The sequence below is a fragment of the Salvia splendens genome, chromosome 15 (genome assembly GCF_004379255.2).
Source record: "Salvia splendens isolate huo1 chromosome 15, SspV2, whole genome shotgun sequence".
In the NCBI taxonomy this organism is placed as follows: Eukaryota; Viridiplantae; Streptophyta; class Magnoliopsida; order Lamiales; family Lamiaceae; genus Salvia; species Salvia splendens.
In genome coordinates, this window is record NC_056046.1 from 1,396,692 (window position 1) to 1,413,402 (window position 16,711).

Genomic DNA, 16,711 nt, shown 5'->3' on the forward strand with positions numbered 1-16,711 from the left:
TTTTGGTTTTCTTACTTTTTTATGTAGTTATTTGGGGTTTTCTATGTTGAGTATTTGTGAAGTTGTTGATGAGAAGAATGTAAGGTGTTGAAAATAAGGTTGTATGGTGGAATCATGAATTCTTGTTTGATCAAGATTTCTTGTGGATATGATTCTTATTTGAATGATTTAGTTCTTGGCTTTTAAATTTTTGTAAGAATCATCAAACTGAGATATTTTGTGAATTCCGATGAAGTGAAAAGAATAGCATATATCTTTACAATCACATGCAAACGATTAGTAGCGTATGTTAGAACAAATGGATACAATTGTACTCCAATAAAATAAAAAGTGGTAGTATTAGAAGATATTGATCATACACACATATATATTTGATAGAGAAGAGAAGTGAGAGTTATAGATGTGAACCGAGGAAGAGAAGAGTTGTGACAATGGAGGCGTCCGACAACTACGACCTTCACGGAGAAGGAGGCGGCGATGCCACCGATAAGAAAGAGAGCGAGATGGGGAAAAAGAAGTGTTAGAATTGTAAGATACATAGAAGTGTGTTATTTTTTGAGTTATTAAAAAATAACTTGATCACTGTGACTCTTTCTAATCTTCGACGTCTTCACGCCTATCCTGCAACGCTTTGTCACACACCCGAACTCAAAATCATGGATCCGACACTGCGTGTATAATGTAACATTGTTGTTGCCCCAGAAAATGAGACACTATTCATAGCAAAAATATTCTACTAGTTGCATAGAAAAATTGATATAAAAATCAAGATCAAAATCTTAACCTTATGGAATTTAGTAAATATGAGATAATATGAGATGTTGTTGCATTTGTTACTGAGTGGGTACAATGATAAAATAGGGACATGAAATGATGAGAGAAATGTTTGTTAAGGCATGCTTTGTTATATTGACTTCAAAAGAGATGTATTCATATGAAGATAGAAACAGACAAAGTCACAAAATCACTTTTATGCTTCCTTATTTTTTCAAGAAAATGTCTCTTTTTTGTTTTTTTTTCTAATCACAATTATGAGCTCCTCCGTTACTTCAAAGAGAAGAAAGGATAAATGGGCTCATTGTAAAAGTTATAATTGTCAATCTTAGACAAGATTAAACAAATATGATCAAATATACATTCAAAAGTAGATGATTGTTTCTTTAGCATATAGATTTATATGTTTGGTAAAGGTTAGTACTCCATTTAGGAAAATATTCTTATGGAAATTGTAATATGTATAATTAGTTGAATGCCATACTAATTCTTAGGCACTTCCCCCTAAATCATTATTATAAAACATAGGCAATTTGTTACTCATACTATTCCCTCCTTAAATTAGTAAGAAGTCTTATTTTATCATTTTAATTTGTCCGGTAGTAAAAGTTTCATTTTACTTTTACTATAAATGATAGTAGATTACATATTCCTTTAATTTATTTAACTTACAGTTCATTATAAAACTAACATATGAAAATAAGACCAATGTTCCACTACTTTTTTTCAATTCACATTTCTTATTACTCATGTCGGAAAAAGTAAGACTCCTGTTATCGGGCGGATAGAGTAATTCTTTAGCACCTTAAAATTTTCTAAGACCAAAAATTGACAGAAAAATTATTTATAATAACACCCTTCAGAAAAAAAGTGGGAATTTTCTTAGTTAGGTAAGAGTTTAAATGGGAGATATGGTAGGGTATAATTAAATTTAAAGCTGCCCAACCACTTTATGTAACAACTATTTATATATCTTCATGGCCATTTATTTCCATTTAATGACTGCAAGGCTAAGACCATAACACCTAGTCAAAGATATATAGTTCCACCTGACCAACAAAAGAGAGGATTTTAGTTAGCTGTGTCGCGAACTTTAAATATTTTATGCTTATTTGAGAATTAAAAAATAAAGAGGCATTTTCTTTGTATTTATCTTTTACAATTTTTCACTTATTATTCGATATACATTATAAATCTCATTTGCTTTATGACATGAGTGTTAATAAATTGACTAGGTTATGAGTAAAATAAGTGAATGAAACGCGAATTCCACTATTTTAGTACTAATTTTATACCAAAATGTGAATTGTATCGAGTGAGTGAAATGTAAGTTTTACTTACCTAAGTTTTGTTGTGAACACATCCCAAAATGATAGTACTATAAATTATGACTTTTAGTCATGAACGGATGAAGAACAATGCATACTAAGAAAAATGTTTGAAATGTAACATTGCAAGAAGGGTATTTTCTAAAATCAATGAGTTAATTATTCATTATGCCCACTCTAAATGATGAGTTTTTTGTTTTTGAAATGTCCCCCTTGAAACAATGGATTCAAGTCTTTTGATAAAGAATTAGTGGTTTTGAATTTATAAAACCAACTATAGACCAAAAGAACAAAATGCAACTGATCTGATGAAAATCTGACAGCAAATAATAATTCCCCAAAAATACTCAAAGTGAGCACACTCAATAAAACAAGAATATTTGAGTATGCCATTATCAGAAAATTGGCAATGAATTTGCAGCAATTACAGAATATAAACACACCCCTTTTTTTGTATAGACAAATAAATCAGGGACACAGCAAGGGAGAAATCAATGCATGTCTTTAGTGAGACTACCACCTCTTCTCTTCAACTGCTGATACAACATAGCCAGGTTCGACCGCGATTTCGTCCCTTGTTTCACTATGTCTTGCTCACTCTGTGTCTGTGCTCTTTCAAGACTCTGCATCGAATAACAATTTCAAGTTTCCGAATGCTATATATGTAATCGAATTCTCATAGTAGAAACAAGCAGTCCGGCTAATAATGTACCCTCTCATCCGGGCCGATTTTCAGGCCTGCTATGCCCTTGAGCGTGGACTCAAAACTCTTCACGTTCGAGGTGTTTCTCGTAAAAGATGACCGCTTACGGCCTGATGGCACTACCGGTGAGCTTCTCTGCGCTGCAATGGAGCTATTACCGTATTTTCTTGGGCTGGGATCTGCTGTCCGGGTGGAAGGAGGGTCATTGTTACCATTGGCAGAAATCTCCAGGTCACGACTGCTGGAGACAGTAGGCCTCCTTGAAGTTCCAGCTTGCCGGAAGATGTTAGAGCTAGATATCTGCTACAACAGCAACAAGATCAGGCAAAATGGAAACACAAAATCGGGTAGATTAAGCTTGCATCATTCCGTGCAAGTGTCGAGCATGCTTACTTCTTTAGGCATTGTGAAGTCATTTGCGGTTACACCTTTCTGTCTAGAAAAGTTCCCAGAATTCAGAAAGTTCCTGCTATGACTACCATTGGCGGATAAACCACGAGCAACATCTTCATCACGGCCTGCACATAGTCGAAATAATATTTAGTTAGATACGGCATCTACCACAAGTTATAGAGATAGCTTAGAAGTTAGAAGCGAGTAAAGAGGAGAGAAAAACAACTGCAAGCAGATATAACGTAATATAGCTGGAAACACGAGAAATACCTGGTCTGCCAATGTTGGGGGGTTGCATCCCTGAACTTGTTCCAGCAGGAGCTCCCTGTCCCAAAATTTGTTAGTTTTTTTTTTCTGAGCGAAAAAGGTACGTGCATAAAACAAAAATTAATTTTGTTACTAACAAGAGCACGAGATGGAGGGCTGGCAAAATCAGCTTGCTGATATTTCAAAATTGTCCAGTCAAATACATGATCGACCTGAAAACCTGAAATGGGACAGGAGAAGAAAGGATGGATAAACAAAGTATGTAAAAAGATGCAAAATTGAACATAAAGTCGAAATGAAAGGGGGTTTTAGAACCTTCACGAATGAATAGGTCACGGAAATTCCTCTTCAAATAGGCATAATCTGGCTTATCATCAAACTTAAGTGAACGGCAATAATGGAAGTAAGAAGCAAACTCAGTAGGATATCCACGGCATAGAGACTGCAAGACAGGGAACCAATGTCAGTATCATGCAATTGGATTTACTCAATTTTCAGGCAATAGATTAAAGTGTCAATCACCTCAATCGAAGTTGACACTTTTTTCTCACTGATCTTATCATACTTCTGTTTCTTGGTTCCAGCTTTCAGCCCCTGCCAAGGAAGGCTACACATTTCCGAGAATCAATATACGCATCACAAGAACTCAACATTGAGGATTCGAAAAGGTCGACTCCAATAGATATACCTTCCTCTTAGGAAATACATGAGAACATATCCAAGTGATTCTAGGTCGTCCCTGCGACTTTGTTCTATGCATTCACATAATCAAACATAAATTCATAGACAGTAAAAAAACAGACATCCTAATGTTAAAACTGAACTCATCCATACCTATGCCAAGATGTGTATTCATACTTGCATACCTAGCTGTCCCAGTCAAATTTTTATTTTCTCTGCAACATACGACCAAAAAAATGTTATTTAGCAATGTATAACATGTTCTTAAGGATCTGAACGGATGCATGAGGAAGTCAGCCTACCGATAAGGAATGTGCTGATGAGTTGAGGCATCTCTATATTTCTTGGCAAGTCCAAAATCTATAGCATAAACCTACACATAAAGCAGTAGTAAATTCCTAAAGATCGCATAATAAAGAAACGGCATATTATAAGGACACTACAAAAACATTTAAGTAAGGCAAAGGGAGCAACCTGAAAGGCGCGTCTCCCCAATCCCATGAGAAAGTTGTCGGGTTTTATGTCTCGGTGCAAAAATGATTTAGAGTGGATATACTCAACCCGAGTAATCTGAAAAAGACTCAACCTTTCAAGCTTAAAATCGAAACGTCTAACCATCTACAGTTGTAAACGATTACAACATCATACCATCTGATCTGCAAGCATGAGAACAGTCTTCAAAGACACTTTCCTACTACAGAAGTTAAACAAGTCTTCAAGACTATGCCCCAACAATTCAATCACAAGCACATTGTAGTCTCCTTCGACTCCGAACCATTTAATACTCGGAATCCCAGCTGCCAAAAAAGCATAAAAGAATACCAATTGACGCGAATGCCACAGATACAGCAATGCAAAGGATCAAATTGATAGCAAAGATCATTACTTCCTCCCTGAAGCAACTTGTACAGTTTCGACTCGTACTGTAATTGCGGATGCTTCGTCTTCACATTTTCCTAAGCAAATTCAGCACAAGTAAAATGCTTGCTAGGGAAATCAAAATTCCAACAATACACACACCACACACACACATATACACATACAATAATCAAAGATAGGCATCAATAATCATCAAAAAATGAAAAAAGATCAGGAAAAAAACATTTCAAATTAAATTACTGACAAGCTTAATAGCTACTTCTTCATTCGTCTGTATATTAGTTCCTGCAAACAAGCAACACAAAAACAAATCAGACAACTATTTTAGGAAGAAAAAAATTTACACACAGAACACACACAAGGCATCAAATTCAAACAGTTAAATCAGCCTAATTCAATCAATTAAACATCCCTAAACCAGAATAAAACACACACATACACACAGTTCCAAAATTGAACCTAAATAGATCTCCCCAAAGGAGCCGCTCCCGATTTTCCTGCCGAGGCGATACTTATTCCCAACTCGGGGCTCCATCACAGTTCAAACAGTGGAAACCCCAATCCACTCCTCTTTTCACCTCAACTCAGTCAAATCTTGCAAATTCCTGGATAGAAAAAGAGCGACAATATCTATAAAATTACAAGTTTAATCCATGTAAAGCTCCTCGTTTCTTCGATCTGATCAAGAAATCCAGAGATTTTTTTTGTTCCGTTCACACCTAAGTTCCAATGATTTATCTGTTTCTTCCTTTTTTTCTTTTTTTTTTCTTTTTTTTTACTCTGCTTTTTTGTTTTCTACTGTTTCTGCTCTTTTAGAACTGAGGAAGACTGACACAATTGGCTTAAATACGACGTCGTGACGTCGGACCCGTATTTGTCGGGTACGGGTGCCCGGTGGTGGGCTGATGGGCCAACCCGTCGAAAATGTATTTATTTATGGTAAAGAATAATGGTATTTTCTTTAAATTTGTAACGTTCGTACGTTTCCAATCCAATGGGATTTGGATAATTTCATTTTTAAGATTTTAAAAAAAACTCTATTTACAAAATACTCATATTCACTTACCAAAATTGGTGGTTATTTATTTTTGATAAGTGAATCTGATTTTCTATTAATAATATACTCTCTCGTCTCTAAAGAATATGCACTTTGGGTTTGACACGAGTTTTAATGCAAAATTAGTAAAGTAAAAGAGAGGCAGAGAGAAAAAGTAATTAAAGTATTGTTAGTATGGAATAGGTCCCACCACATTAGAGAGAAAATAATTTCTAAAATTAGAAAGTGCATATTATTATGGGACGGATTAAAAGGGAAATAGTGCATATTCTTGTGGGACGGAGGGAGTATCAATCACTAACACACTAGAGATTATGCAATATGATTTCTTACTAAAATTACAAAAGAAAAAGCAGCTATTTACAATGAAAAATAGCACTAAAAGATCTTTATTGGAAAAATGAGATATGTTCAAATTTCATGACTTAATCAGCATTTCGAAATGATATATAAAAGGCTCAATAATGAAACACCAAATATGGAACTGTTATATCATGATAAAGAATCTATACATACATATATATATATGTATGTTACATACAGCAGACCTTTACATCAAGAAACAGGTCATCATATTTTCCTTTTCATGAAGCTTGTATGAGTTTATATATATATATATATATATATATATATATATATATATATATATAGGGAGATGATCAAAATAAGTATGTGTTTAAATCCAGAAATGCAGACCAAATCTTGGCCCTAGGATTAGATGATCTAATGGTCAATAATTAACCAAAAACACGGAAGGTCATAATTAAGCAATTTTAGGTCATATTATAATATTTGAGTTTAATGTCATGCTAAGATCGTTATATATATATATATATATATATATATATATATATATATATATAGGGTTTTGATCTATGAAAACTAGATTTAAATACAGAAACACAGAACAATATCATAATTAGGTCACTTTTAGGTCATAATTAGGTAATTTTTAGGTCATGCTAACAAAGCATGACCTAAAACGATCTTATCATGACATTAAACCCAAATATTATAATATGACCTAAAATTGCTTAATTATGACCTTCCGTGTTTTTGGTTAATTATTGACCATTAGATCATCTAATCACAGGGCCAAGATTTGGTCTGCATTTCTGGATTTAAACACATACTTATTTTGATCATCTCCCCATATATATATATATATGTATGTATATATGTATATATATATATATGTATGTATATGTATATATATATATGTATGTATATATCAAGTCTGTTTCCTTGCAGGAGAAGAATGGCCACTGATCACTACTGAGCATTTCCTGTGCAGTCTCCCCTTGAGCTGCCTGATCTTCGCGTCGACTCTCGCCGAGAACCCGATCTTCGTCTTCTGCCGCGCCTTGGACCTCTCCCGGCTCCACATGCGCCCGTCCTCGATGTCCTTCTTGTAGTACTTGATCTCCTGGATGATGTGGTGGTCCAGCGGGTTCAGCGACCTCTGGAACGAGATGTGGGCAAAGTACGGGAGGTTGCATACGATCGTGACCAGGAGGGTCGTGGACCAGTAGATTGGGGCTGGGGCGAGGATCTCGAGGAGGATCCTGAACGCGTTCACCTCGAGGGCATACTGAAGCTCTCCGTAGACCAGGAGGAAGAGGTACCACGTGGCTACGCTGGCGACGATGAGGACGTGCTGGATCCAAGTGAAGTGGCTCATTGCCAGCGCGATCTGGACGTTGACTGTCCAGATCACGCAGGTCATCATGGCAGTCCCGACGGCCGTCATGTCGGCCGTCTGGCCGCCGGAGCGGAAAGCTTGGTCGTAGAAGATGATGATGTTGAGGAAGAAGATAATGAGGGAAGCGTAAAGACCGTTCGCCATCCACACGAATATTCTCACCCGGTCGAAGAACAGGTTTTTCGGGCCTTGCTGATACAAAGCCGGGAACTGCCACAACCAGAGTTTAATTTAGAAAGGAGGCAAATTGCCCGAAATACCATAAAGTTTGATCAAATTCTGATTCGTCCAACAACTTTAAAATCAGCCGAAAAAACAATGAAATTTGAATTTAATCTCAATTATCCCATGTCGAAATAATTAGGTGATATTGGATCCAATATGACAGGTGAAAATCATAAACACAACGGCATTGTTTGGTTGAAAAACATCATCAATACATTATACTTAGGGTATTTTTTTTGTAGTGGGATAATTCAGATGAAATTCAAATTTCATGATTTTTCCGGTAATTTAACCTTAGTAAAACTAGTTTGTAGAAAGCTAAGAGAATACTCACCTGCAAGCATACTTCAGAATCCACATCCTGTTCGAACACACCAAGCGAAATGACAGGCAGCGAAGTGAGAACGACGTTGAATAGCAGCATATACCAGTCGTCATACACTGATTGTCCGGAAAAACCAGCAAACGCCTCGAAATAGAAGATTGTGAGGCCAAACGCAATGTTCTTGTAGAAAAAGTAACAAATCTGCAACAGAGAATTGCAGTGTGGTTAGAACTAATCAAATGTAAAATGAGCTTTTCCTTAATAATTATTTACCATTTGAGCAATCCTTTTGTAGCACCAATGCCCATGTACTACTAGAAGCCTCTCTAGAAACCGAAACTCAGCAATAGCAAAGTCGCTAGCCATCACAGCCTGCAAATCATATGAACGATGCACGCATTGATCACAAACGAGATATGTTATAACCCAATCAATTCTACAGTGAGAAGGATTCGTGACCGACCTGCATTCCTTCACATCCGCTGATGCCAACTCCAATGTCAGCTTCTTGAATCATGCCAACATCGTTCGCACCATCACCAATTGCTAATGTGATTTTTCCAGTGCCTTCTTTCACTAATCTTGTTACCTAATCAGCCATATATAAAAGGTGTCAAATGATAAGAAATATAAGCCAACAGACTGAATAGCCGGCAGGAAACCTAAAATTTCGAGAGCATAACTAAAGCATCTTACAAGAGCTTTCTGCTTAGGGGAGACTCGGCAGCATATGACCGAAGCACATTCAACAGCTAAACTCAGAAATTTATGCTTCATGTCATCCTCCAGTGCATATGCCAGAGTCTTTCCATCAATGATCAATGCAAACGCAGCATTAGGATCTTTTTCTTGCTTCACCATTTGGAATCCATCAATAATTTGCTTTAAGATTCCATCCCTTGCAGAACTCTGGGAAAAAATTAATAAGAAGAGCAAGACAGCATAATTAGATTAGCTTCGCGAAATATAATTCAGCATCCATTCATTCCTACAGGAAAGTACCTCGGTGGACTCGAACATTTCAGGATTGATCGTTATACAAATTTGCTTCATCCCTTGCCGAAGCAAACTACAAGAAAATCTGCATTGCAGCAATACTAATTTTAGTTCAAGCTTTAAAATTATTTTACAATAGACTTACGGAATTACCATAAATAGGTACAGCCAACAGACCCTATATTAATTGCAGTTTCCATCTTATCACCTGTCAGAACCCAAATCTTCAAACCAGCTTGTGCAAGTTTGTCTATGCACTGAGGCACCTATAGAGCACCAATAAAGAATAAGCAAACGACTTTCAGATATTGCAATGTAACGAGCATAAGCATTGATAGGTTATAAGACGTACTCCTTTCTGTAATTTGTCCTCCACAGCAGTCGCACCAACAAGTATCAAGTCCCTTTCCATCATATCAGACACCCGCTCTAGATTCGCCTCCCTATCACCACCAAATGAGGTTTTTGCTCTGGTGAACTCATCATTCCAAGCATTATACTCCGCCTCATCGAGTTTCTTGTAAGCAAGTGCAAGAGTTCGCAATCCAGCCTCCCCGTAATCGTTCAAATGCTTTGTGGTAACATCCAAATACTTTTTCCCGCCATTTGCTAAGCGTTCGAAAATGATGCTGTATCACACAAATGCTTTAGATACAAGAGTTGGGAGATCTTGAAAGTGGTAGTCAAATAAACACAAAACAGAATTTGCAAAAAGAATCGCACCTGTCAGCTCCTTTGCAGAAGAGAAGAATCTGATCATTTTCATCCCTAACGATTACAGACATTCGCTTCCTCTTGCTAGTGAAGTCCAACAAATTTAGAAGTTTGTACTCCCTGAAATCAGAGGTAAATAGTACAAGACACATGTCACAACATGGTTAAATACAGAGCAACTCTTCCACGCAGAAGTTAAAGCTAATTGCTCGTCGCCTAACCTTTCAACTGGCTCTTTATAGGAAGGATATCTCTCGCGTACATGTACACCCGATTGTGTTCTTTTACATAACTCAAAACCAAATTCTCTGGCAGCAACAAGAAATGCACCTTCATCAGGTGATTCTGCTTCATAGGTACAGATTCCAGTCTCTTCGTTTTGCTCTGGAATTGCACTGTGACAAACCGATAGTATTCGGAAAAATAGCAAGATGTCATCAGCAGTCGACTCGTTAAACCAATTCCCGGACATGAGGCGGTTATCCTCAAAGCTAAACCCCTTTATCGGTAGCCTAAGCATGTCATCTTTCGCAGTAACGACAGTCTCCAATTGGATCTCCGATTTCACAAATTCTTGACTTTTGTCCGTCGATTGGGGCATTCCGCTTTGACCCTGACCATCCATATCCCTCACCATCTGCTCCGCAGCAGCAAGTTCTACATCACTAGGACGAGTGCCATATGCAGTGCCAGCAATCGAGCATTTAAGGAAATCCATTTGGTTGCATGTTAAAGTGCCAGTTTTATCTGATAGGATCGTATCAACCTGCCCCAATTCCTCATTCAAGTTTGATGTCCGAGCCTGAGCTGGAGTTCCGGTCTCTTCATCATACATTTGAATATCCTTGTTTATGAATAGTGCTTGGAGGACTTTTACGACCTCAATCGACACATAGAGGGATATCGGTATCAAGTAGCCATACAGCATAAGAGCAGTAACCAGATGATAGAACCCCGATTGCAGCGGCTGCTGAGGATCATAAAGATGTTTTTCGTCCGGAACCTGTAAATACCACCAGTTTGGCAGATCGTATTTCGTCTTCAGAATAAAACCGATGGAACTTAGAAGTGAAATGACCACTAGAACAATGAAAAGAATGTAAATTATCTTGTCCATTTGTTTCTCGATCGTACTCCTCTTAGAAGGAGATTTCGTGGAGTTCTGCATAACTTTGCTATCATGACCAGTGAATACAACTACTCCATATGCATAGGCCGTATTCCGAAGCTTCGAGTCTCGAAGGAGTATTTGACTTGGATCAATGGGATATACCTTGCAATCATATTCCATTTTCCCCACAAAAGTGTAAAGACTGGAGTTTGGATCCTCACATTTGATGGTTCCACTAAAATCCTTCAAAGAAGAATCATCCTCAATGTTTTGTGTCACCTCCATCGCTCGTTTCACCTTCAAATTAGTCTCCCCGTCTAGATTCATAGTCTCGACATAACAAATCCCATCTTCGTAACTAGAAGATAAAAAAAGCAGATCAGCAGGGAAAAACTGATCCTTTTCTACTTTCACTATATCTCCTACCCGAATCTTCATCCACGGCTTAGGACCAAAAGTACCGTCTTGCTTGTGCACAGACGCTTTCCGTAAGTTAACATTCATATCCTGCATAAACCGGCGCCAATCTTCCATAGCTTCCTTAGCCATACTCAACCCCACAACAAAGACCAAAGGAGCAATCATGCTCAGAGGAGAAAAAGGTGTCACGGGAGTCAGCGACAAGGCTGCAGCCAGGAGAAAGTACATATTGGCAACGCGTCTGAATTGCTCAAATATTGCCTTTGGAAGAAATGTAATGAAATTGTATTTGGTTGTGGATATGTAATTTTTGCAGTACTTGAGAGGTCTATGATCGTGCAGATCCGGTTTGTTGCACTGAACAACTCGCGAGTAACCAGGCCCTTCGACAGGAAGGCTGAATTCTTCTTCCTCAGAAGTGTGCGGCCTGTGGCACGTAGCAAACGTGTACAGGCTGCTCCTGCGGAACTTTTCCCTTATTCTTCCTCCGGCCATTTCCTAACTAACACGGAGTTCAATTCCACGTAGCTTTCTGAGAGAATCAAGCAAACAAAACCCGCAGCACTTGCCCGGTCAAGGCAAGTGAAAGGCTTGCTTATGCAACCATCATTTCTCCATGGAAACTTGACTTGCCCTCCTGAAAATTTTCCCAAACCCTTGAATATTTGAATCGAAGAATCCTAAAAATGTACCACCACCTAGAACAAAATTAAATCATACTCCTTAAAAAACAATTCAAAATCACACCATCATTTGCATTACTGCATAGCCAACACAATCGTATAAATTAGCATCCACACATAAATTCAATTAAACAACATGATTAATGCATATATAATCACAAAATCGCCGAACCAAATTTAAGCATGGATCTCAATACAGAAACAAAATCAGCTCGAATGCAATAAATTGACGACGATTATTCCTCCAAACAACAAATTAATCACAGAATTCGGCAGAATTAACAAAAACAGACCGCAATTCAATTAGGCAAAATGCCAGCTAAAATTTCTATATCTGCAGCTCCAAAATACAGATTAACAAAAGGTAAAGCGGCATTTCACATTCACTGTTTTTTTTCTCGCCGAAACAAATCCATCAAAAACAAAACACAATTCGCGCATAATTAAACGGTATCGTCGGCAAATTGATGTGGTTTTACCTGAGCAGAAAATGATGAAACGGAAATGTGGGGCAAACTCAGATGGAATATCAGCTGAGGAGAAGAGAAAGATAGCGAAAACGAAGAGGAGGAGAAGAGGTGGGTCGGAAAAGAGAGAGTGGGAGAGTTTTTAGAGAGATGCGGAAAAATAGTGTCTTCTGTGTTCTGTTGAAGACGTCGTTTCTCTCTCTAAAGTTCTTCCTGTTTCTCTCTCTAAATTGCCTGAGTTTTCATCACAAAATGTAAATGGAAAATAGAGAATAAATGTTATTTTCCTTATTTATTTATTAAATGTTATTTTCCTTATTTATTTATTAGTACTATTATAATTCGATATTAATTAGAGATTGCATTAGCTGGCATAATTAATGATGTTAATTTAAGTAGTTCTTGGAAAATAAGTTTTTTTAAAAAATTATTTATGACTAATGAGAAAAATATTTAATGGTATTATAGTTACAAAACTTTAATACTTTTACGCGAATCGTTGCAAAAGTTCCTATTACCACTACGAAAATATAGAAAAGTAGCGGGAGGTCTTTGGTACGCTCCATGAGCACGTTAGACGCCTTATGAAATAACGCGAGAAACATAATTTTACGAGTTTATTTATTGTAATCACCCTAATTTTAAGCTAATTAGTTACTCTATTAATTAGGGTGACAATAATTAGTTATGAGTATATACTACTCGAGTCGAGTGTGACAATAATTTTACATTGTGTTTATAGATAAGTTTGATAATGTAAAAGCTGCATGGGAAACTCGAATATAAAATTTTTAATCTCAAACATTAACTGCTCTACCACTAAACTAACAAGTAACAACCCACATTTATTATTGATGGGTGTAAATATGTCCAAGTTAAGCATGCCAACATTTAAAATTTAAGAAATTTTATGATGAATGGGGCAAACGAATTCATATAAAACAAATTAAATTTATTTTCATTATAACAGTATGGAACATAATCTAAAGTGATTGAGTCATCTATCGTTGATTATTTTCCTAGTTGGGACAAATTAATCTTAGATACATCAAATTTCAACCAGAACATGTAACTTAGATGTATAAAATTTAGATAATTAATTTTCTTAATTTGGTTTAAAATACATTTAATACTATTCTGACGCGTTAATGAAATTAACAAGCAATGATTGACGTTCTGATTTGGTATTGAAATCATAATCTTTAATCATAATATATTTGTCTCCTATAATAGTTTCAAAAACAAAAGAGTTCTTCTAAATCAATTAATTCAGATAAAGAAGAAATAAAAGTAATACTCCTATATTGATAGAGCTCATCATTCTGTTGAACGTTGAACCACACATGTGTTCATAAAATTACTATATTCTAACGAATTCATATAAAACAAATTAAATTTACTTTCATTATAACTAGATGGCATAACACAAAAGTCCTTTTAAAGAGATTAATTTTACTTGGATATAGTTATTTCCCATCTATATATTTGGTGTTATATTTTTAATGAATATTAACTAATTAACAAAATTGAAACATCACAAAGTTCTTTTTAGTAAGAGATATTGAATTCATTTTTACTTAAATTCTATCATGTATGTCTGGTATTATATTTTTAATGAAATTGAACTAACTAAAAGTTAAAAGTGACTATTTTAATTATGGAAGATATGCACATTTTAAATTCGTTTACTATTTATTTATAATATTATAAAAAATAATTAGTCGCAAATCCAAAGTGCACCCATCTCGCAGCCTCCATATGGTTTATATATTCTCATGTTTATTGGGCCCACATTTTTGTATGGAAATGCTGGTTTTTTGGGCCCACGATGTAAACATGGTATAAAAAAATATCCACCGACAAATCCAAACAAATTCATGGTTTTATTGTTTTCCTATATAGAAATATCATCAAAATATAAATATTATACACAATTTTACTAAATTCCATTGTTTGGTATTCGTTGAAAATATAAGCTACAAATAAAATCAAAAGAGAGGTTAATGGGCTTTTGGGCCCAGTAGCAAAACAATTTGGATTTTGGACATTGTATAATCCTTTTAGGATTTAAATGCCAGACAATTTTTATAATTGCATATATATTTCGTTTATGCTACAAAAACCAAGACATGCAAAGACACTTTTTGTAAAAAAAAATTTTACTACTCCATTGCTATGAGTTTAGCTTTGCAACTTAAATGGGCCGTTGTCGATGAAGCGTAACTTAGTTGTTAAGACTATTTCTCTCTACTCAATAACTCGGGCTTCGAGCTATCGGTAAATTGAAACATAAAATGGGCTATTTTATTTTTAAATTGTAGATTAGAATGAAAGCATATCATTATACAAACTAATACAACTACTAGAGCTAACTAGCTACTTACTTCTACCATCTTAATTTCACAAAGATGAAATAAAATTGGAAATTGATGATACACTCTCTCTCCCTCTCTCTCTCTCAAATTGAATCAAGGGCTGTAGAAGGTGGGCCCACACTTACATTTCCAACCCTCTGGCTCATAATTAGTGTATAAAACCCCAAAATGTGTTGTGGTTGGAACTTGGATTGCTTCACATGGCTTACACCCATAGCACTTGTGCTCACAACTTGGTGGCTTTGACCCCAATTTCTTCAATTGCTTGTACTTCCCTTCTCTCTCCACCACCCCCTTCACATTCAAAAACACAAATAAATCAAAACCAATTTAATAATCAGCACTATACTATAGTAACACATTATGCTAATTTATGCACCTCAATAGGGGTTGAAGAGTTGGCTTGGATTTTGACATAGCCTGCCACATCACAAATGCAAACAAAATTATTGCAAGAATGAATAGATTTTCACTTCTTGTAGTAAGAAACGAGAAGAAATTGGAAAATGCAATGAAAAGAAACCTTGAATATTATTAGTAGTAGTAGTAGTAGTATTCCTTAGTGGGAAATTCCTACTTGTTGCTCCATCCAAATTGAGCAACATCACAAACAAGAAAACAAAACCATAGATTCTTCTTGCCCTCTTCATCTTTTCAAAACCCTCAAGAGAAAGGAGTGCCAATTCTTGAATATTTAAGATGGCAAGCATATATAAGTAGGAAAATTGATCACCACTCCCAATACTCTCTCTCCTCTATGTGTATAGAGTGGTGGTAGGCTGAAGGGAAGGGGTTGCTTTAGAAACAAGTGATTCTAAATTCTGAGTGGAGACTTTTTTTTTCTTTCTATCCTATATAGTTTGACAAATATAGCTGACACATGACACAGGAATCAACCCAACCTTTTATCTTAAATTGCTTGAATCATCAATACAAGTCATTCCATAAATGACAAAATAATGAAATGGGGAATACTAATTTGGAATTGAAGCAGAATGCATGGAATGTAGAGCCGCAATTTTTATTTATGGGACTTGTCACGTTTCCATAAGTATGAGTTACAAGAGGTTTTGAAATAGGAGAAGCTACAATTTTAACCATATTTTGGGATAAGGTTAATCATTAGTAGATGATTACCACTTGACACACTATGGGTAAATAGTGACTTCCTTTAATGAATAATCTATAAATTGAGCTTTTTATTGTTGAGGTTGAATTAGTCATGCATGTGATGATAATAAAAGTGTAATTATTTGTTTAAAGGTCAATTAATCCTATCACCCGTATAAAATTTGGCAAAATTGTGATAAATCAAAATCCAAGAAAAAAAATTCCCATCTTTTTATAATCACTTTGTTGGAAATGAAAGACAGCATTTATAATGAGAGAATTAAGAGCCAATGATCACTCACTTGTCATGTAAGAATTTTGACAAGATCAAATCTGTTAAGCAGCATTTAACACTCTAGCTAGAATTTTATTTCAATTTTTTTCATGAAAAAAACAGCTAATTAACAAACCACATCATCTCAATCTTTGCAATCAGCCCTGAGCAAAATAGGCTGTAAATTAGGGTCTTGGGATTAGTGAAATTAGTTCACAGAATTAATT

At 35.9% G+C, this 16,711-nt stretch overlaps 3 protein-coding genes across 5 annotated transcripts; all 3 read right to left on the minus strand.

Moving 5' to 3' along the window:
* Positions 1-2,435: 2,435 nt before the first annotated feature.
* On the minus strand, positions 2,436-5,626 carry LOC121767135 (casein kinase I-like). Of its 2 annotated transcripts, none has more exons than XM_042163333.1 (15): positions 5,485-5,626; positions 5,270-5,310; positions 5,033-5,102; positions 4,795-4,943; positions 4,621-4,716; positions 4,449-4,519; positions 4,300-4,361; positions 4,154-4,217; positions 3,988-4,072; positions 3,781-3,907; positions 3,603-3,685; positions 3,469-3,523; positions 3,199-3,323; positions 2,815-3,105; positions 2,436-2,725 (listed from the first exon to the last, which is right to left on the minus strand). In XM_042163333.1, the coding sequence occupies exons 1-15, from the start codon at positions 5,558-5,560 to the stop codon at positions 2,594-2,596; spliced, it is 1,527 nt and encodes a 508-aa protein (XP_042019267.1). In that variant the 5' UTR covers positions 5,561-5,626; the 3' UTR covers positions 2,436-2,593. The 2 variants fall into 2 exon arrangements, with proteins under 2 accessions (XP_042019267.1, XP_042019265.1); XM_042163331.1 differs by having other exon boundaries at positions 2,815-3,108.
* Positions 5,496-12,958, minus strand: LOC121767134 (probable phospholipid-transporting ATPase 4). Of its 2 annotated transcripts, none has more exons than XM_042163330.1 (12): positions 12,738-12,958; positions 10,266-12,212; positions 10,054-10,164; positions 9,683-9,959; positions 9,508-9,596; positions 9,337-9,415; positions 9,031-9,243; positions 8,798-8,923; positions 8,608-8,706; positions 8,344-8,535; positions 7,303-7,994; positions 5,496-6,711 (listed from the first exon to the last, which is right to left on the minus strand). In XM_042163330.1, the coding sequence occupies exons 2-11, from the start codon at positions 12,068-12,070 to the stop codon at positions 7,314-7,316; spliced, it is 3,672 nt and encodes a 1,223-aa protein (XP_042019264.1). In that variant the 5' UTR covers positions 12,071-12,212; positions 12,738-12,958; the 3' UTR covers positions 5,496-6,711; positions 7,303-7,313. The 2 variants fall into 2 exon arrangements, with proteins under 2 accessions (XP_042019264.1, XP_042019263.1); XM_042163329.1 differs by having other exon boundaries at positions 10,266-12,273.
* Positions 12,959-15,032: 2,074 nt separating this feature from the next.
* Positions 15,033-15,893, minus strand: LOC121769103 (EPIDERMAL PATTERNING FACTOR-like protein 6). Its single transcript, XM_042165791.1, has 3 exons — positions 15,624-15,893; positions 15,480-15,520; positions 15,033-15,394 (listed from the first exon to the last, which is right to left on the minus strand). Exons 1-3 carry the CDS (start codon positions 15,808-15,810, stop codon positions 15,194-15,196), a joined length of 429 nt encoding a protein of 142 aa, XP_042021725.1. The 5' UTR covers positions 15,811-15,893; the 3' UTR covers positions 15,033-15,193.
* Between the last annotated feature and the right edge of the window lie 818 nt (positions 15,894-16,711).